The following is a 20,332-nucleotide window of genomic DNA, read 5'->3' as shown; positions in this document are numbered from 1 at the left end:
GAAGAAGCGCAGGCAGCCACTGCACTTACAGGAGAAGAAGTAACAACTGAAGCCACACTCGCAGAGCACGAGACAGCAGAGGCAGCAGCACAGGCAGCCTTAAGCATTCCTCTTGCAGGCGTAGGTGGCGAGTGCAGCGCGAACTGCAGCAGCCATACTGGCAGCGATAGTAACAGCAGCAGTAGCAGCAGCAGCGGCATCGAGCCGTTTTGTGACGTCGCAGCATTTGTTGCCTCTTTTAAGAGAGAAACAACTCCCTGTCATTTGCGTTGCCCACACTGTCAAGCGGTGACTTACTGCTGCGAAGAATGCAGGGAGAGAGACAAGGCTCTACATTCTCTCCTTTGTACCCCGAATGGACTCTGCGTGCTGGAGTAACGCGATCGCAGCGTCGTTTACGTCTAAGCATTGATTGCGTGTGGTGGCTGCAGAAGCAGCACTGTAGGGGCTTCGGGGATGGCTCTGCCCTTTTCTCTGCACGTCGTTCTCCAGCCGCGTGTCTTTGTAAACGCAGCAGACTGCCATTCTGCAGCAGCATCGGCAGCTGGCTCTAGAAGTCTTTTCCCAAAACTTTTGGAGCCGTGTGCTCATCCACACTTCTGCCGTCCGATCGGAGGGCGTCCTTCTAGGGGAGACCATCTTAAACACCAGCGTCGGCTACCAAACAAAGCCGCCAACCTCTGGGAGGGAGGTGTTTGCGGGGAGGGAAGGGTGGGGGGAAGGATGGCGTGAAAGTGCTGCCGATGCATGTTCCGCGAAGGGACCTGGTGAGCTTTGTTAACGTCGTCTGTTTTGAAAATTGTTGCGGACCCTCGTAGTACCGTAAAAACGCAGATTTTGCTTAGAAGACATTTACGGCCTACGCCTTTCACGTCGAATAGCATTAGACTCGGCTGATACGTGAAACGCACACCCACAGGATAAGAGCTGAGGCAGAAAGATTCGTTGACTGTACTGACTTGTGGATGGCTTTGGCCTCTGAGAGCAACGGCCCTCTGTTGAACCCTGCAGTCGTGTTGGAGCTGCTGCTGGGATGTCGTGCCACTCGATACAGCTGCTGGTGCTGCTACTGTTCCCGCATATCGCTGTGTACGGATATTGCGTCCAAACGCAAACGCGCCATCCGTTCCACAAGCGCTATCGAAACGCAGGGAAGACGAACAACACCTGTCACATATTCGAACGAAAGTGCATGATCAACAGGCTTGTATCTCTCGCTCATGTATAAGGCACCGTCTCTCGATGCCTGCACGCGTGGGTGCTCTATATATAAGAGAGATACAAACCTGTTCGCGCCATGCGCTTCCATGCACATACGCGACAGGTTGTTTCTCTGTGGTCCGTCTGCACCTTCTTCTGCCTGCCTGGCCGTTTCACCATGTGTCCAACGTGTCTGAATTCTACATACAGTTCTCCCTACCTACCCCCTTGATCTCCTCTGCGTGCCTAGCTCGCAGCTTCGTTGTATTCGTTATGACAAGTCTGTGCATCGTTGCGGTCGCCGCGTGCGCCGACTTGTGCGGCTTTTGCTGCCTGTGCTGCTTGCGCTGCTTGCTTGCCTATTCCAAACTACTTTTGCTGCCGTGGTGTCTCTCTCCTTTTCTCTATGCGTAGCTCCGTGCTTCACTACCTCCGTTAGTCTGCATGCTCGCTTCTGCTGCCTCAAGATGTGCGTACTATCTCTGTGAATGCAGGCTATTTTAGATGCTTGGGTCAGTATGCTCCCGTATTTATTACGTGCTGCGCATCTCGCGCTGCCTGCATCCATATTCCTTTTACCGAATAGCAAAATTTCCTCTAGATGCCTTCGTCGGCTCAGCGAGTCTGCGCCTGGAGACGGACTGCTCGCATCCTTCCCATCCAAACACGCCTTTCGGCGACGGCTGTTCACTCTCCTCTCAAAAACGCTTAGGGCGTGCAGTTCACTTCTCCTAGTTCCTTGGCATTTCCCGGCGACTTCTCCTCTACCTGTTGCACACACGCCTGAGGCTCACTTTCTTCTACCGGCGACTGCTCTTGCTGGAGGCGCTGGTGTTCGTGCTGCAGCTGTGCCTTCTCGCGCTGTTGAGTGGTACGCTGCTGCTGCTGCTGCGACACTGCAGCAATCCGTTCCTTCAGGCTGTTAATGAGCGTTCTTGCTTCCGCTTGGATTTCCACCCCTACGTCTTTCTGTCGCGCCAGAGCTTGGATGCGCTTACCAATCCCGGATGCCTGCAAGCACCAACACAACTTCCTAGCGACACTTAAGGGGGGTCCATTGCAGCACAAAGCCTGTAGAAGAGACAAGCCGACAGCGGGAAACATTTTGGACTTAGAGCCCTCAACGATATTTATGTAAACACGCGTATCTGAAAAAGGGGCAAATTACGCAAAGCGATCTTGCAGAGAAGACGCCACACCCGAAACACCATGCAGATGCCACAGCGACATTGTCATGGACATGCACATGTATACCTACCTATATGGTTCTAGTTATAGCTAAAACTATGTGTATGCATATATATATATATATCTACTTTTATGCACGGGTAATAAACACACAAAGAGAGCACTGCTATCACTACGAGCAGACGGTACTGGGTAGGGAGGGGCAGGATGCTGATTTTGCCGTAGAAGAGGCATATAGTAAAAGAGGATCATCTACACAGCTCTGACATCGCAAGGAAAAAACACCGAAGTCGAGGAAGCTGGCCGACTTTAAGACAGCGCATTAAGGTTTCTTGTGAGGCTTCGTGCAACAACAGTTGCCGTGCCGCCTTGAGGAGCAAGTCGATCTCTGAAGGAGCCTGCACATACACCCCACATGGGCAACAACGGAAATTCCCGTCCAAGTGTGCTTGTAAGTAATGTGAAATGCATGACATCCTCATAAGTCTGTGTAGAAATTCAGTATGCCTATAATATAGATTCAAGCGTTTGCTTGCGTCATCATCCATGAAAAAGTGTGAATGCACAAACACACACACACACACACACACACACACACACACACACACACACAAACACACACAAACACACACAAACACACACAAACAAACACACACACACAAACACACACACACAAACACACACACACAAACACAAACACACAAACACACAAACACAGTCGAACAGCTGGGTGTCTGAATATGAGCACGGTGCAGTGTGTCTGTTAGTATTCCCATCTGTCCACAGCTACGTCAGCAAGCACAGAGAGCCGAGGTTAGAGCGGCGGCGCAAGCTTTCTGTATTTGTACAGTCACGCCCTCACAGATAATTGACATGCAAGAAATTACCGGAGACGTGTCTTCTAGGGCCCTTCTAAGAGCGCAGCAGTCAGCAATGACGCTTCCGTCGGCGCGTCTGCTTGAAGAAGCGCACAGTGCTTGGCAATCGTCTGCTGCTGTTGATAAACACGGAAGAGCTGTTGCTGCTTTTCCCGTAGCTGCTGTTGCTTCTGCCGAGTCAGAGGCAACAGGAATGTCAACGAAACATGGAGGCTTCTCGTGCTGCTTCTGCGACGGACTGTTCTCTTCTGCCTGTTGAAGCCTCAGCGGCATGCTGCAGTAATCCGTGAGCCTCACAGTGTTTCTGCTGTCTGCAGCGTCGTGGCAGCGTTGCATTGCTTTGGTAATGGAGGTAGGGGTCGCCGTGCTGCTGCTGCTGCTGCTGCAGCGTTGGCTATCCTCCTCGAGCAGCGGCGTGACAGCCATCGCAGAGACTATTGCAGACGCTACAGAGTCGTGCTGCTGCTGCTGCTGCTGCATGTGCTTGCCTTGCTGCTGCTGCTGCTGGTGCTGCTGCTGCTGTATGTGCTCGCCGTATTGCTGCTGCTGCTGCTGCTGCTGCTGCATGTGCTCGCCGTATTGCTGCTGCTGCTGCTGCTGCTGCATGTGCTCGCCGTATTGCTGCTGCTGCTGTATGTGCTCGCCGTATTGCTGCTGCTGTATGTGCTTGCCTTGCAGCAGCAGCAGCTGCTGCTTCTTCAGTTCCTTTGGTTGCTGCTGCTGTTGCAGGTTGTGGCCGCTGCAGCAGCCAACAGCCCCCGTTTCCGCGTCTTCGACAGAAGTTGCTGTTGCTGCTGCGGATGCAGCGCTGTCGGCTGTTTCTGCGTGCAGCGCAATGCAGTCCGTCGAAAGGGTGGCGAAGCTTTGAGAGCTGCTGTTTTTGTTGGCACTGGCAGTGCCTCTAGCCTCCCTGTTCACTGCGGCAGCAGCTGGACGTTGTGTTTCCCAGCGGCTACCGCAGGCACGCGCAGAACTGCTAGCCATGGAGTTTGTGCAAGTGTTGCAGCCTTCGAGGTGAGGCGTCAGGTCGGTGCTGGCGTCGGTGCGCTGCTGCCTCCTGAATGTGGACGTGTTGATGCGACAAGAAGGACGCGCGTTTGTTGTGTTGGAGCTTTTGCAGCTGCTTCCAAAGGAGCGCATCCTGCTGCTGGGAGTGCTGTTGCAAATCCTGCCGCGCAGCAAAAGGGCAGACGGCGAGTTGGTGTCGCTGTGCAAGCTGCTTCCCCCACAAGCCCGTATTGCTTCTCTGCTGCTGCTGTTGCTGCTGCTGCTGGTGTTACGCGAGTTCTCCTCCCGCGAGAAGGCACTCTCTGCGGCGGGGTATGACGCCTGTGAAACGTGCTGCTGCATTCCCTGGTGCTGCTGGGCATGCAAAGACGGGGGGGGGAGGGGAGTCGTGAAAGGCTCCCGCTGAAGTCTCTCTGCGTAGTGCGCACCAAGTCTTCGACGTCTTTGCTGGCAGCAGCGGCGGCTGCCGCTGCTGCCGCTGCTGCAGCTGCTGCAGCTGCAGCTGCCACTGCTGCTGCCACTGCTGCTGCCACTGCTGGGGTAGGGGAACTCCTGCCTCTCTCTAGGAAGCTCCTTGTCACGCCTGCTGAGGGTGTCACTGCTGCTGAGCCTGCGGCTGCGGCTGCTGCTGCTGCTTCTGTATCTCCCCAGCCACCAAGGCTCAGCCTTCCCGCCCCTCCCCCCCGAGCTTCCGCGACACTTGTTTCTGCGGCTGCTGGTTTCGCTGAATTTTCTGCTGCTGCTGCTTCTGCGAGAGCACCTGGGGGCAGAAGGCACAACTCCCGAGAAGCTTCTCCCAGTTGCACGGTTTGTCATACGGGCATCACGCCGCCTATGCTGCCCCTCCTCTGTTGGATGCTTCCTTGCGCTGGAGACTCTCCAGCTGTCTGTAGCCGTTGTCGAACGGTTGCAACGCATGCGTCTGCCGTCGAGCGAACTGTGCGTCATCCAGGGAGACCACTGTCGAGCGGCGGATGCGTGTGCCTTGGCTGCTGCAGCTGAGCCTCCAGACAGCGGCTCCAGAGGAGCCGCTCCTGGAGGCGTCTTCCGAGGCTCCCGCGTTCTTTCGAAGGCGAACGACGCACTCAGACGTGGCGAGCTGCTCGCTGAGTTCGCTGGCAGCCAGGGATCTTTGTCGCTGCTCTCCGCTTCTGGCAAAGAGCGCAAGCCTCTTCTCGCCGACCTTCTTGCTGGCGTCGAGGCGGTGCGCTGCGTAGATGTCGACGCAGGGGAGAAACAATTTATCGCGGATCTTGAGGGCTTCCTGGCGAAGAGTGTTGCAGCAGAAGACGTGCCGGAGGCACTAGCGGCTTCGGCAGCAGTCTTCGCAGCGCTGCCTGCCTTGGAATGTGCGGGCAGGAGCTCTGACGCGCATGCACCAAAAGCACCTCCTGCGCTTGAGTCTAAAGTGCTTTGCGGCTGTTTCGACGCAAGCCTTGCAGCAGCGTTCCCTGCTTCCACGCTGGCAAAAGGACTGCTGCACCCACTGCTTCCTATCGCTCTTAGGACTGCCAGGTTCGACAGTTTCTTGACTGTCTCTGCTGCATCCTCGGCTGCTGCAAGTGCAGCAGCGCTCGCCTCTATGTGCAGAGATCGCGACTTCAAATCCGCATGAGATCTCCGTGCAGTCGCCGTCCCCCCCCCACCGCTAGCCGACTGCCTACTGCCTCCTGCGGCGGGGAAGGCGCTGCAGCGGCTAGAATTGTTTGGATTGCTGCCGTGATGGCGTCCACTGCTGCGAAGGCTCTTCCTGCTTTTGTTGATGCTCCTTCTGCTCGGGCATGCGGAGCCGCCCTTCAAAGGAGGCGAATGTGTGGCTTCTTCTCCCTCGCTGCTGTTGCTGATACTGTTGTTGATACTGTTGCTGTTGCTGTTGCTGTTGCTTATACTGCTGCTGTTGCTGTTGCTGTTGCTGTTGCTGTTGCTGATACTGTTGCTGATACTGCTGCTGTTGCTGATACTGCTGCTGTTGCTGTTGCTGTTGCTGTTGCTGATACTGTTGCTGTTGTTGATACTGTTGTTGATACTGTTGCTCTTGCTGATACTGCTGCTGTTGCTGCTGCTGTTGCTGTTGCTGTTGCTGTTGCTGTTGCTGTTGCTGATACTGCTGCCTCTCTGGGAAGCCTTCTCCAGGCGTTGTGTGCCTCCAGGTTGCACAGCCCTTGTTCTGCGTCTCTGCTGTTGCTCTAGCCGCTGCCTCAGACGCTTTTGCAGCAGCTGCTTCTGCTTCTCATGCTGCTCCTCAGATGCGCGCTGCTGTCCATGCTTCGCTGCAGTCAGCTGTCTGTTCGGCACACCTTTAGGCAGTGTCTCCGCCTCTGACAGCCTTCGCGGCAGCTGCGTAGCAGCAGCAGGGAGTTTGGGCGCATTTTGCTGCTGCGCATTTTGCCGCTGCGCATTGCGACGCTGCAGGAGCAGCCGCTGATGCCCTTGGGGCAGCTGCTGCCCTGTCGCGTGCTGAGCAGCAGCAGCTGCAGCAGCAGCTGTAGCAGCTGCTGCTGCTGCTGCTGCAGGGGTGGTGCCTGTAGACGGTGTAGAAGCAGGTGCTGCATGCGCTAGAGAAGCGCAAGGTGCAGCCGAAGGGGTGGCAGTTGCGGGGGGACTGGCGTCGTCTTTCGTCTTGTTCGTTGCTTCTTCTTCTGGTGTTGCGTCACTTGGTCCTAACCTTGTCGGAGCTGCTGCTGTTGCTGTTGCTGCTGTTGTTGGCGATGCTGCTGCTGGATCTCTCGGCTGCTGCGGCAATAAAAACGTGGAGTGCTGCAGCGGCGAGTCAGCAGCAACTGCCCGTGGTGTTTTTGCTGCGGGAGCTGGTAGTGTTGTCGAGCGTGGGAGAGACATGCATGCAGCAAGCGATGTGGAAGTGTCACTCCTTGCGTCGCTTTTTGCCTGCGCTGATCCTCTTGCTGCCGATCTTGCACTCATCTTAGCTGTGCTCAATCCAGCAGGCTGAAACGGACTGACTGGTTCGGCCTTGTCTGACGCTGTTGCCGTTGTTTGAGCTGTCGCTGCGCTATCCCCACACTGCTGCACTTGTACTGTGTGTTTTGACGGCTGCGCTACACTTTGGTGCTGCTCGTGTGTGCCTGCAGGCAAGAGCGGCTTCCTCCGCTTCGCGGTTGAAGCTGGATCAAGTGCGACGGCTGAGGCATCTGTCGGAAGAGGCTTTCTCTTTTGACGCTTCTCGGAGGCAGCAGGGAGGGGACGTTTGCTCTCTGCCGCTGACGAGTCTTCGACTGCCGCTAAGACCCATGGAGGCGCCGCTGCTGCTGTTGTTGCTGCAGCAAAAGCAGCACCGCTGCTGCAAGTTGCGTCAGCAGGTGCTGCTCCAAGTGCTGCCGATGCTGAATATTCAATCGCGGGAGCCAATACGGCGTCCTTCGAAAGCGCAATACTGGCTGCTTCAGGTGTATCAACTGGCGTCTCCATCCTGTCAGCCTTCCCTGCTGTCTGCTGGCTTCCCACCTCTGCATTAGGAGAGGAGTCTGCCGATTTCACCTTGCCGAGAGACTCCTCCGAACAATTTTTGTTTGGGAGTCCGTGCGGTGACTGCGGCAGTGGCTGTGGGTGCTTCAGCCTTTCTAGATCGTCATTCTCTTCTACCGACAAAACTTGAGTGGAAGCAGAAGCAGCTGCTCCCGATACGCCTCCAGCAGTAGCGGCTTTGCTGCTCGCCAAGCTCTTGAGGCTTCCTCCTGCAGGGGAGCCGCTAGACTGCCCCGCCAGCAGCAGCCTCGTACCATTGAGGTAATAGCCTAGAGGCTGTAAGGCGCCTAGACAGACGTCTAATTGAGTTGCCTTTTCCGTGAGCTGCTGCAGGAGCAGCTGCAGCAGGCGCTGCAAGCGCAGGAAGCCCGTCTCAGCTCTCTGAAGACTGCCCTGCATGCTGCGAAAAGCTCACGATCACCACAAGATCACCTTTTAGCGCTTGTACACTGACGGCACTGACAGGTGGGGGAGACGATGTGTGTGTGTGTGTGTATTTGTGTATTTGTGTATGTGTGTGTGTATTTGTGTATGTATGTATGTATGTATGTATATGTATATATATATATGTGTATTTGTGTGTGTGTGTGTGTGTGTGTGTGTGTGTGTGTATGTGTGTATTTGTGTTTGTGTATGTGTGTGTGCAGCTTTAAGACTATGCAATTATACCACATGCATGCGTCAAAGCAGTTAGGTGTTTTTTTTGCGTCTTTACGAGGTTTACACGCTGAGTTCGGTCTTGATGGACTGCAGTGGATCGTTTAGTGAGAGGAGGCGGCAGAGGGGAGGAGCCTTCCCCGTGAGAGCTTCCTGTTCTGTTGCTTCCATGGGCTGCTGCTGTCGAGGCAGCTGCTTGCGGTGCTGCGGCTGTCGAGACAGCGGAGTTTGCTGTTGCTGGCGCGATCGTGGATGCTCTATGGCGTCAGGGAGATCGAGGAGGCTGGAGTCTGCTTGGAGCATGGCGCGTGCGAGGCAAGTAGCTCTGGCATAGCTGCTACTGCCGCTGCTCGTGAGACGCTTGTGCTGCCGCTGCTTGGGCTGCTGTTGGTGCTGCTCCAGCAACATGCGGCGAAGCGTGTTGGTGGACAGCTACGTATTTGAACGCAGTAGCGCAGGGTTGAAAGCACCAGAAAGAGAGCGACATACAGGAGGCACTCCGTGTTTATGAGGGCCCTTGATCTTTGGGCAAGAGCTGAGGGATCAGCACCAGGCAACGGAGTTGCGTGATGTGTCGAAGAGCCTGTGTTTTACATGAGGCGTTGGGGAATGGAGGGAAGGTGGGAAGGGGGGTGGCGTGTGGAGGCGTAAATGTGCGGAAACACACAGGGCTCCGGGAATAGTGATCTGAGCCGCGAGAGTTCAAGTACATCTAGCCTACAACTGACACGCAGCAACAATAATCTTGTTGCTGTTTGTGCGCTCCCGGAGGGAACTCTCGCAAACCATAGTGCCTAATGACAGTAAACAGGTCGGAAAGCAACATGAATGCTCATAAAGTGCCCTATTTCAAAGTCCAGTCATGAAATTTCAGGGTTCGGGGTCTGAAAATTCGGATTGAGCTTCCGTCTCAGGTGTGGTGCCAGCGACGGCGACGGTCGGAGCCAAGGGCGATATACCAAACGGTTTCCTGTCTGCGCTTTATCCTCCACTGCAAGATCGAAAAAAATTTCTTAAGGTTTGGACTAGACAAAGGATGCTTAATCCCAACCCTAAACCCCACTCTGGACCAAACTACACGAGTAGCCTTAATCCCCTGCTGAGGGAGGTCCCCCCTTCTTCTCATGCGCGATTTGCCTCTGAGAGAGCTCTGCGTGCTGGGCTCTCATGAGGTTCCACACCTGTCTCCCATTGATTTTCGGCATCAATTTTCGTGTAGAATCTCTGCGAAGAGTCCTTGATGTCGCATGCATTCGCGTCTTGCTTGTGATCTTCTTGGTCCGCCTCACGGAGAGCTGTAGAACTCTATGCAATAGCCCAAACGCCTTGCTCCAAAGGCATTAGCACTCCTGAGCCTACCCATGCCCTTCATTTGCTTGTTTTTTTCCGCGTATTCAAGCCCCAAAAAACACTTAGAAACTCACCAGGATTGCAGATATGTCCTAAGGCTTACCAGTACACAAACCAGTGCTCTCAACACCCTGGGACTTATGCCCACAGTGAAACTCGCTTCTGCTAGACAAAGAGAGTACTGAAAGGGAAAATCAGCAGACACCGATCTACAAAACTCCCATAGCAGCTGTGAGCCCCTCCAAATAAAGGACCCGAAGCTCTAGGCTACGCAGAGAATTGCAAGAGCAGTCTCTAAAAGCATCCATCCACATGGCTTTGGCATGCCATAATGGGCAAGCAAACATGCCGCCTTTCGGAACGCCCTTTGTATCTTCTGGTAGGCTTACCCTGCAACCCATGCCTTACTTCGAGTGTATGGCAAGCTACGCTGGGCTGCACTCATCACTTTTTACCAACTTCGGTATATGGAAATATGAGAGCTGGTATAGAATCGCGTAGTGGGTATTTCCGGGTTCGTCGATTTTTTTCATTGCAGAGTACTTTTAGCATGAAATTTGCAATGGAGTGCGTGTATGCGCGATGCAATGGGCAGGTGGCTCTGAATGCTTGAACTGCTTCAAGGGTGCAGCAATGCGCAGCCTCGGTGCTGTTTCTCTCCCCGCATGTTGGGGGTTCCTGGAAAGAGGGTGAGACAGACTAGCGTCCATTGAAGGCACTGTGTAGCTTTCTGGTAAGTTTGTAACAAGTCTGGAGTTGACGTAGGAAGACCCTAGATTATGCGCTGTTACAGAGGGCATGGCCAAGAAGCTCAGGCCTGCATGTTTAAAGCCTTCAACAACAGCGCGTCTATGGAATTTGCCGGTGTGTGTGGTGCAGTGCAAAAGTCTGCATTGACGACCGACGCGGAGGGTTCTACTTCTTTCCCTTTGCGGTGGTGGTGCTGCAGTTGGTCCTCTGCAATAGCAAATACTTGGCGTTGATGTAATCCAGTAGAGGGAGGTCTCCCAAGTGGCGGGCAGCGTCTCTGCACCGCTCCAGCATAGACTTGTCATTCAGCTCCGTCGCCATGTCCACACAGAGTTTCACTTGCTGGTGAGAGAAGGACGGCTCTTGCGCTACAGAAAACGAGGAGGCACCAACCTGCTGCAGCCCGTGTTGCTGGCCTTGCTGCTGCTGCAGCGGCAGCGCAGCGAGGAACAGCCGCGTATCCATGACAGCAACAGGCGATCTTATGAGGCATACGAGACTATCTAGGTCGAGCAGTTTCTCCTTGCTTTGCATCCCTTGCTGCAGCACCCACCCCCTAATGGAGAGGCCCAATAGCAAGTCAGACTCGGCAGCGGACAGGTGCTGCCGTGCCTCAGACAGTAAGGTTCTCATCTGCAGCAGCAGCAGAAGGACGGCACAAGCGGCAGCACCAGAATCGCTCGGTGCAGCCCACCCCCGCGAGTCTTGGAATGTTTTCTAGTTTCGGACCTAACGAATGCAGCAGCCGCATCCCTCCCAGTGCTCCTAACTGCAGCGAACGAAGAAAAGAACACGCCAGCAGACACCGCAGCAGCAGCGCACGCAGGAACAAATATCGCTCAAGCCTGAGGGGACGCACTCACCGCATAAATACTGCGGGTCTTGCTGGCGAGCAGGTGCACAGCCTGTACGTACACCTCAAGAGCATTGAGCCCGCAGAGCTGCAGCACGCGTGCAGCAAGCTGCTGCTGCTGCTGAAGCAACAGCAGCACGCACAGTCGAACTCTCTGCTCCTGCTGCTGCAGCAAAAGCGACCAGTTGCCACAGCAGCTCGGCACACTGCTGCAGCACTGCTGCTGGAGTGCAGCCAGCTCGATCAGCTCCCGCAAATCGCTTTCATCTACCTGCGTCAGTAGCCGCACGCCCAAATGGCAGAAACATATTACCCAGGCAACAGCGCAGACACGAATTAAATACAACCGCAGACACGTTGCTACAGCAGCAGTCTCTACGACTCGTGTCCACAAGGAAAATCGCCACTGGCAAAAAACAAGAAACACCATCACCTCCATCACTATCACCACTGGCATCATTTCCACCATCAAGAAGAGCACCAACACCACTCCCGCCGACCTCATCTCCACCACGAGCACAGCAGCAACACTGCAGATGCAGCGGCAACACAGTCATAGCAGCACACCTCTTCCAAAGACACGTCTCTCTCATCAGCAAGCTGCAGAAGCCTCGGTCCCCCCTCTGCTTTCCGCTGTCTGACAAGTCGTGTCTCGCCTGCGGATGCTGCTGTTAGCACCAAGGCCATATCCTTCGTGTCAGCAGCTGTATCCTTGCTGCCGCAATCTTGCGGCGTAACAAGAATTCCTCCCCCTCCCGCTGCTGCTGTTGCATCTTCATCACTCTCCTTGGCTGCTGCATGAGAGTCAGACAGATTCCGCACAGACGCTTGCGAAAAGCCTTGTGGCTGAAGGCGAGGCGGCCATGGACGCTTACCATCCGCTGCAGCAGCGGCAGCGTCTGCGTGAGCCACAGGAGCAAGGTTGCCTCCTGCTGCAGTCTCGCATTGTTTCTTCGGCTGCTTGTGGGTGTCTGAGGAGACGTTGTCGCTGCGCAGACGCACAAACCACACTGCGCCTCTCACTCCAGAGAGGCTTGGAGCTCCAGCCTTTGGCCTCGTGAAAAGAAGACATCCGCATGTCAAGCGTCGCCCCGCGTGGGCTGGCACTGGCACGCAGGAGGAACGCCAAGCTTCTCAAAAACATTTCCAGCTCTGCCAACCTCGACGACGGGATAGCGCTGCACTCTGTCTTACATCCTGGACTGACGCTTCTTCTGCAGAGCTGCAGAAAGCAGGGAGAGAGCTTCTTCCAACAGTCCGTGAAAGTAGTCCCACTTAAGAGCAGGAGAGGCAGAGGGATGCTCAGCTCCCGCAGCTTGAGCTTGATCCTTAAATGGAGGAGTCGCCAAAGCCTCATGCAGGCAGAGCAGCAAATCCAATAGTCCAGCATTCAAGTAATTCCCTTCTATCAGCTGAAGAGAGCACACACACATACACATACCAAAAGGCTGCAGTCTGCCTGCATATAGGATTTCTCGGGATGTTCGGGTGCGTGTGGAGTTCTTATAGAAGCATGTCGTCATTTCGATATCTCAATATATATAAATCAATATACACAGATAGAATCCTGTATATAAAGGTATACGTCGGTATATTCATCTAGATACAGTTGTACATAGATATCTACATTCCTGGACACACTCATGTATATATGTAGACATTTAGACATATCATGTAGACATACACATGAAAATATCTTTATATAGATATCTATTTACATATATATATATCTATGTACATATATATATATGTATATATATTTAAATACAGACATACATATATAAATACAAATCTATACACGCAAATATGTATTTATACATGTACATTGAGCACCGGCCTTTAATGGAGTTGATGGTGTGTATATCTACGGGCTCTTGAAACTGTCAAAACGCAGGCAAGCTGCCTGCCGTTCCTCACGGAGGTGGGCATCAGGGAGGTATGGAATGCAGGGAAAGGGACCGATGAGCGTGCAAAGGAAGGCTTTATTGAGGGCTGTGTGTGTGCAGCAGAGGGAGAAGCCTTGTAGAGTGTCTGCACGCTGCTTCTGATAAAGCTGCTTTGAGCGGCTCTTACTCAAGAGCAGCACTTTGCATTGCCTAGCAGCAGCTGCTGCTGCTAGGCAATGCAAAGGTTCAGCGGGCAGCAGCATGCGCATTGCTCACGTGGCAGAACTGAAGACTTCGCAAGGCTCGTTGGGAACGCAGCAAACTCCGTAGAAGCTGCAACTCGCACATGCACAGCACACACGAAGAAGCAGCCAAGCTTCAGCGCGAACTGCTCGCGTTGCAGGAGCAGCAGGATATTTTCCCAGCTGTGCAGCAAAGGCAAGAGCACAGGCGAGGAAGCAGCTGTCGCAGAGGCAATGGCATCAAACGCAGCAGCTCGCATTTTCGCAGCGAGAGTTTGCTTCAGAAGTGCAGCAACAGCAGCAGCAGCAGCAGCGCGGATGGCAGGCGATCCCCCTGCACTGTGAAGGGCCAGTGGCAAGCGCGCGTACTGTGAAAAGTTGACTCCCGTCTTGAAGTCGTCTGCGCAGCAGCCTTAGCAGGGGGTTGAGCTGCTGTCGATTGAGCGCATGCTTGACGAGCAGCTCGATGTCTGCAGCGGCAGGCATAGACGCGCCAGTTGCAGCAAGAGGACTGGTTGCAAGCGTGTTCTTAGCAGCCGTAGCAGAGGCTGCATTGCCACCTCCGCTTCGTGACAAGAGGAGATCCACAGCCTCTGGCAGTCTGTCTGCCGCAACAAGCGAGCTGAAGAGCGACTGCCAGCTCGCAAAGGATCGATACACAGAACCCAACTCCGAAGCAGCAGCTGCAGCAGCAACAGCATCGCACGCAGTCCAGCACCACGCATCTTTGAAATATTCGGCAGAGAGAATGCAACTCTCCCCCGCGGTGTGCACTCAGACAGTAGTAGTATTAGCAGCAAGAGTGGTAAGAGTAGGAGTAGCAGTAGTAGGAGTAGTATTAGCATTAGTAGCAGCAGTAGTAGTATCAGTATCAGTAGTAGTAGCAGTAGTAGTATCAGTAGTAGTAGCAGTATCAGTAGTAGTATCAGTAGTAGTATCAGTAGTAGTATCAGTAGCAGCAGCAATGAAGTTTTGCTCCGCGAAACAGTTCCCCAGGAGCAGCAGCTGCGTTGCTCTTGAAGCTCTCGAGTACAAAGCGGCTACCAACCAGCGCAACCTGCCTCGCCACTGAGTTAAATGTATGAATGAATATATATATATTAATATATATATAGGATTGTTCACACCTAGGCGGAAGCACCTATAGATGCGCACAGCGGCCTTCGTTGTACACAGTATGCAACGGTAGAGCGGGGAGAGCGAAACACGAAAGAGAAAGCGAAGGAAAAAATAAGAGAGCGAAAGAATAAGAGAGCGAAAGAGGGAGGAAGAGAGCGAATGAATAAGAGAGCGAATGAATAAGAGAGCGAAAGAATCACAGAGAGAAAGAGAGAGGAAGAGAGCGAATGAATAAGAGAGCGAAAGAATAACAGAGCGAAAGAATAACAAAGAGGGAAAGAGAACGAAAGAATAAGAGAGCAAAAGAATGACAGAGAGAGAAAGAGAACGAAAGAATAAGACAGCGAAAGAATAAAAGACAATTTTCTTCCCTTCCCTTCCCTTTCCTTCCCTTTCCTTCCCTTTCCTTCCCTTTCCTTCCCTTCCCTTCCCTTCCCTGCTCTCCGTCTTTTGTCCATGTACAGAGATCCCCTTTGATGGGTGATCTTTTCTCTTTGAATCGAAATGGAAAAGTGTGCGATATACGCGCATAGGTAAATAGGGAGCAGCCGTCTGCATCCCCTCATTGGAGGTGCCCATCCAAGGACGCATGTATGATGTACAGGGCACTTCAGTTTCGGCGTTTCGCTGTGTGGGGAGTCTAAAGGAGAGCGCAGTAGCAAACAGAAAGAATGCTAGAAGCTTACATATGGCCTGTTGATCTTGATGCAGAAGCGGCAACGAGCCGCAGCGTCCAGCACAGACGCTGCAAGGGCTGTAAGCGATCGCTCGGAGCACTGCAGGTGCGACTTGCGTGTTTTTGTTGTTGCTGCTGCTGCAGATGTTGCTGCTGTTGTTGCTGCTGCGAGTGGAAAAGGCGGATGCCAAGCTGTGGGGTGTTTTCATGCTACTGCGCTCAGAAGAAACAGCAGCAGCAGCCTGCGTGATGGTGTTACCGAAGTTGGAGTAAATTTCGCTGTCACCAGCAGTGCGTGATGTGCTGCTGCCGAGCTGATGCGGCATCAAATAGCAGTTTAAGTATTCGTGTGCAGCTGCTGCAAGCCTCCGCGCGGAGAACGGCTCCTCCATCAAGAGGCCTGGGGGGAAAGCAGCAGCAGCAGCTGCTGCTGCTGCAGCAGACGCAACCGTGCTGCTGCTGACGTTACACCTGAGGATGCCGCTGGGAGGCGATATCGCCAATACATCGCTTGGAGGCTTTGCTGGAGGACGTGATGTGCTGCGTGGCAGAAGGACTAGCTGGTGGGTATGTGGTTGTTGTTGCTGTGGTTCGCCATTTTCACTTGTTGTTGGCGCTGTTGTTGCAGATGATGTTGTTGCTATTGTTGCTGTTGCTGTTGCAGATGCTGTTGTTGCTATTGTTGCTGTTGCAGTTGTTGCTGTTGCTGTTGCAGATGCAGTTGTTGCTGTTGCTGCTGCAGATGCAGTTGTTGCTGTTGCTGTCGCAGATGCAGATGCAGTTTCTGCAGATGCCGCTGTTGCTGCATCTGAATCGCATGCCAACGGCGGGGAGAGCGTGCTTTGCTGCTGCTGGCGTTGCTGCTGTTGCTGCTCCTGCTCCTCCATCTGCTGCTGCAGCTGCTGCTGCCGCAGTTGCCCCCACAGCAGCTGCAGATCGGAGCTGACTAGAGGACCGTTTCGTACAGGTGCAGCAGCCAGCTGGAGGGTGGCATGGACGGGGGGCAGCAGCAGCTGCAGCTGCGTGGCAGCAGCAGCAGCTGCTACACGACGTTCTGCTGCAATGGCGGCAGACAGGGAGAAAGGAATGCCGCGAGGCAGGGGTAGAGAACGTCTGATGCGGCTCTTCACGCTGCTAGCCGCATGGGCAGCATGGCGAGCAGCTGCGCGCTGTCTAGACGCTTCTGCCTCCGCAGATGCCACGCCAGGAGGGAGAAAAAGTGAGGCTACTGGCCAAAGAAAAGGAAAGCCGTACAGTCGGCGATACGTCATGAGGAAGAGGATTCCACGATGTAGGCCATACAGCGTCGCAAAAGGCGCTACTTGCAGCCGCAGGGTGCCAGACTCAAGAGCAGCAAGACAGCTGCTGCTAAGCTGCTGCTGCTGCATTACGGCTTTACTCGCGGAAACGATGCCTGAAGGACAAACGGCTCGTGCATGCGACGCTGTTGACGGTACTGAGGGGGCTGCCGTGCGGCGACGACTGCCAACGCCGCTGTCAGCAGCAGCAGCTGCTGCAGCAGCTGCAGCTGCTGCAGCAGGCGTGCCGGAGGAGCCGCCGCCGCCGGACGCCGCCGCCGCTGCCGCTGCTGCTGCTGTTGCTGTTGCTGCTGCTGCTGCAGCAGGCGGCATCGGCATCGGCATCGCTCTGTTGCTTCCCGCAGCAGTCTGTCGAGACTCTTGAGGAGCTCCTGCAGCAGCAGCAGCAGCAGCAGCAGCAGCAGCAGCAGCAGCAGGAGCGGCAGCTGGACTCTCTGTGGGAGGCAGACGGGAGAGCACTTGCCGCAGCAGCTGTTTCTCCCTGGTTCCCCAGAGGCGCTGCTGTTGCTGCAGCTGTTGCTGCCTTTTTCTGGCGGTGCAGAGGAGGATGCCACATTCGAACGCGCTGCTACTGCTCTTCCACCGCACTGAAAGGTGCTCGGAAGCTCTCAGATCACGCCACTCGGTAGAGGCCACTTGCGCATCCGGCTGTACGGACAGCTCGACGACAGCCTCAGCCCTGGCCGTTTTGTAAGACTTCGCCAGAGACGCGCGGAAGGCTGCAAGCTGCGACGCGTCGCTCTCTGCAGCCGCAAGCAGGGGGGCGTTCCTGAGCTGCGGCAGCTGGAGAGACTCGCGTGGGGGAAGCTGCGTGAATGAGGCCGTCCAGTGGCGCGGCGGATCGCTAGTCGGCGAGCTTGGAGGGGCAGCATGCTTCTGCTGCAGCTGCTGCTTCTGCTGCTGTTGCTTCACAGCCTGCGGCGAAGCGCTCGCAAGCTGCTGCTGCAGCAAGTGCTGCTCAAGATTGAGAGTCAGTGCAGCATGCAAGCCCGTTTTGGCAGCTGCGAACATGCCAAGCCGCGCGAGCGCCACGACGCGCACTTCGGAGACGGGGTAGAATCGGAGGCTGCCAACCGTCTTGCCGAGCTCTTCGTCGACCTCTTCTTCTGCAGCGGGAGCTGCTGCAGCTGCCACTTCGGAGCCATCCGGTGCTGCGGAGGAAACCGTGCCTGCGCAGTTTGCCTCCGCAACCCTCGACTTGAGAGCAGTGGAAGCAGAAAGAGCAGAGGCGTGGCTCCCCACCGTAGGCGCTGCGGCGACGCTGCCTGCTGTCTGCAGCAGCCTCCCCGGGAGCTGCTTCTGATCCTGCTGCAGCAGCAGCTGCTGCTGCTGCAGGAGCAACAGCGCGGCATTGAAGTAGCTTCTGCAGAGCTGCCAGGCTAAGCACAAGTTGTCGCACCGCAGCAAGCTGTCTCGCAGTCTCGCTGCAGTACGAGGTCGTAGGAGCAGCTCAACGGGAGGCTGCCAACCACCCTGTTGCCACAGCAATGTCAGGAAGGGCAGCAGCTGCTGGAGCAGCAGCACGCGCGCAGACACCCACCGCCATTCCCCGTATTTCGCGAGGCAAAGGCGCAGCAGCTGGTGAAGGAGGCCTGTCAACGCGCCTGAGGGGAGCGAAGACAGAGAAACAGCGTGCGCTGCCGCGGCGCCAACCAGGAGAGACTTCTTTTCCCAGCGCTTATCGCCTTGCGCTCCAGCAGCGGCGGCTGCAGACAGCGCCACTCCTGCTGCCTCTGTCGCTGCGCCGCTGCCTCCGTCTTCAGCAGCGAACGAAGAGACAGCAGACGTCGTCTCACCACGCGAAAGACACCTTTCTGCCGAGCTCTTCGAGACGCTGGCATGCGCACGCCTCAACTGCCCGCGAAGAGCGCAGGGTAAAGCATTCGAAAGACGCACCGAGCCGCGCCCCTTCAGCTGTCCATACACCCCAGCAAAGGACGAGCGCTGACAGTGCAATGCAGCAAAACTGTTATACGGACCGCAACACAACTGCCGCGTGATCTGGGAGGCAGTCGTGCTGCTGCCATCGTTGCTATTATTGCTATTGCTGGCATTATTGCTGCCATTATTGCTATTGCTGCTGCTAGTATTGCTATTGCTGCTGCTAGTATTGCTGGTGTTTCCTGCGGCTGCGGTTAGAACTGCTCTTGGAAGCCCTCCTTCTTCGTGTAAGAAACTGCGTTCTCCTGTCCGTATACAGCTGACTTCGCAGCTGCTCCCGTCTGCTGCTGCTGCTGCTGCCTCTTGCGCAGGAGCGACTCCTGGGCCGCATGCAGCCATGGGGTGTCGATACAGTGCATGCCGCAGCAGACTTGCAACCTCCGTGCAGATGCGAAGACACCCGATCGCGCCTTCTCTGCTGTCCGACGACAGCAACAGCAACAATTCAACCGCCACACTCACAGCGCGACTCGGCTCATACGCATGCGCTTCGCGAATTCGCTCATTCCTTGCAGCATCCGTAGTGAGCACCCATCTCCCCCCGAAGCCCCAGCTGGGAGAGGGCAAAATCTCCTCCTCTTCTGCTATTTCTTTTGTTGTTTCTCTTTTCCCTTCTTCTCTTTCTCCACTGCCTTTCCCTTCTTCTCCATTTCCTGCTCCTGTCGCGCATGCATGAGCGGCAGCAACATGGGGAAGCCCAAGTGCTTTTCTGGCGTATCGCAGGAGGAGACGGTCGTCTCGCAGCTTTGGCCATTGCAGGAGGAAGGGGTGGAGCAGCTCCGTGCGAGCATTGAGGATGAGGCTTTCCAGCAGCAGCTCAGGATGCAGCAGCAGCGGTTCTCTGTGCGTTTGAACCTCGCTCTCGACCAGCTGCAGCAAATGCAGCGAAGGCAGCAGCCGCTGCAGCAGCTGCTTCTGGAGCTGAGACAGATGAACTGCCATCTCAGTCTGCTGCAGCACCACTTCGGACAGATACAGGCGGTTCGTCACTTTTGCGAAATCCGAATGCAGCTGCAACGCCACGCTATCACCAGCAGGACTTAATTCCTCCTTGAGGCTGCTCGCGCCAGTGCTGCTGAGTGACAGCAGCCGCAGAGCAACTCGACTGCTGCTCCTGCTGCTGCTCAGCGCGAGAAGTCTGCGAGTCGCGGCTCCTCTAAAACCAGGACGAGACAGCAGCTGCTTCAACTCAGCCTCAGCTAGCCACTCTTGCAGGTGACCTGCTAGCTCGCTCACTGAGAGACTCGCCAGCTCACCAGCTTTACTTGTCGCTAGCTGGCTCCCCGCCTTGTCGCTAGCCGGGGAGACTGACGCGCCACTGACCAGCTGCAAACGCGAAGCAACACGTGCAGGACGCTGCAGCGTCTTTTCCAAATGCTCAGCAGAGATACATACACATGCACATATGTATATATATACACACATACATATATATATGTATACGCGTACACACACACAGAAAGAGAGACACAGAAAGGGCACGGGTTCGAGAATCAAGAACAGATGTTGCAGCCACCGCAAAAGTACGCTGTATGCATTGTATAGCAAGGTATTCGATGTTGTATATCAAATTATATTGTACATCGAATTATGTTGTATAGCAGATTATGTCGTACAACAAATTCTGTTGTATAGCAAATTATGTTGTACATCCAATTATGCTGCATGCACAGTGTAGCCCGTTATGCGATATATTAAGGCCCGTATCTAGCACAACAGCTTACCCTCAAGATGGATCTTGCCGCTGCGTAGCCGTTGCATGCAGCCAAAGTGTATACTACC

The 20,332-nt window shown here is 54.9% G+C and overlaps 2 protein-coding genes across 2 annotated transcripts; both read right to left on the bottom strand.

The window, feature by feature from the left end:
• Nucleotides 1–3,179: 3,179 nt before the first annotated feature.
• On the bottom strand, nt 3,180–7,700 carry LOC34624656 (ice-structuring glycoprotein). The gene is made up of 6 exons (XM_026336076.1): nt 7,632–7,700; nt 7,100–7,454; nt 6,738–6,961; nt 5,093–5,852; nt 4,692–4,830; nt 3,180–3,528 (listed from the first exon to the last, which is right to left on the bottom strand). The coding sequence occupies exons 1-6, from the start codon at nt 7,698–7,700 to the stop codon at nt 3,180–3,182; spliced, it is 1,896 nt and encodes a 631-aa protein (XP_026191861.1).
• Nucleotides 7,701–15,930: 8,230 nt separating this feature from the next.
• Nucleotides 15,931–18,636, bottom strand: LOC113147010 (general transcriptional corepressor CYC8-like; the record flags this gene model as incomplete). The annotated part of the gene is given in 5 exon segments (XM_026336075.1): nt 15,931–16,053; nt 16,898–17,041; nt 17,490–17,510; nt 17,651–17,806; nt 18,589–18,636. Coding segments are annotated over 5 exon segments (492 nt in total), but the record flags the coding sequence as incomplete, so codon positions are not given.
• Between the last annotated feature and the right edge of the window lie 1,696 nt (nt 18,637–20,332).

The sequence above is a fragment of the Cyclospora cayetanensis genome, unplaced genomic scaffold, assembly GCF_002999335.1.
Source record: "Cyclospora cayetanensis isolate NF1_C8 unplaced genomic scaffold, CcayRef3 CcayRef3_contig_91, whole genome shotgun sequence".
In the NCBI taxonomy this organism is placed as follows: domain Eukaryota; phylum Apicomplexa; class Conoidasida; order Eucoccidiorida; family Eimeriidae; genus Cyclospora; species Cyclospora cayetanensis.
Note: the sequence above shows the minus strand (reverse complement) of the source record. Positions and strands in the feature narration are given on the sequence as shown.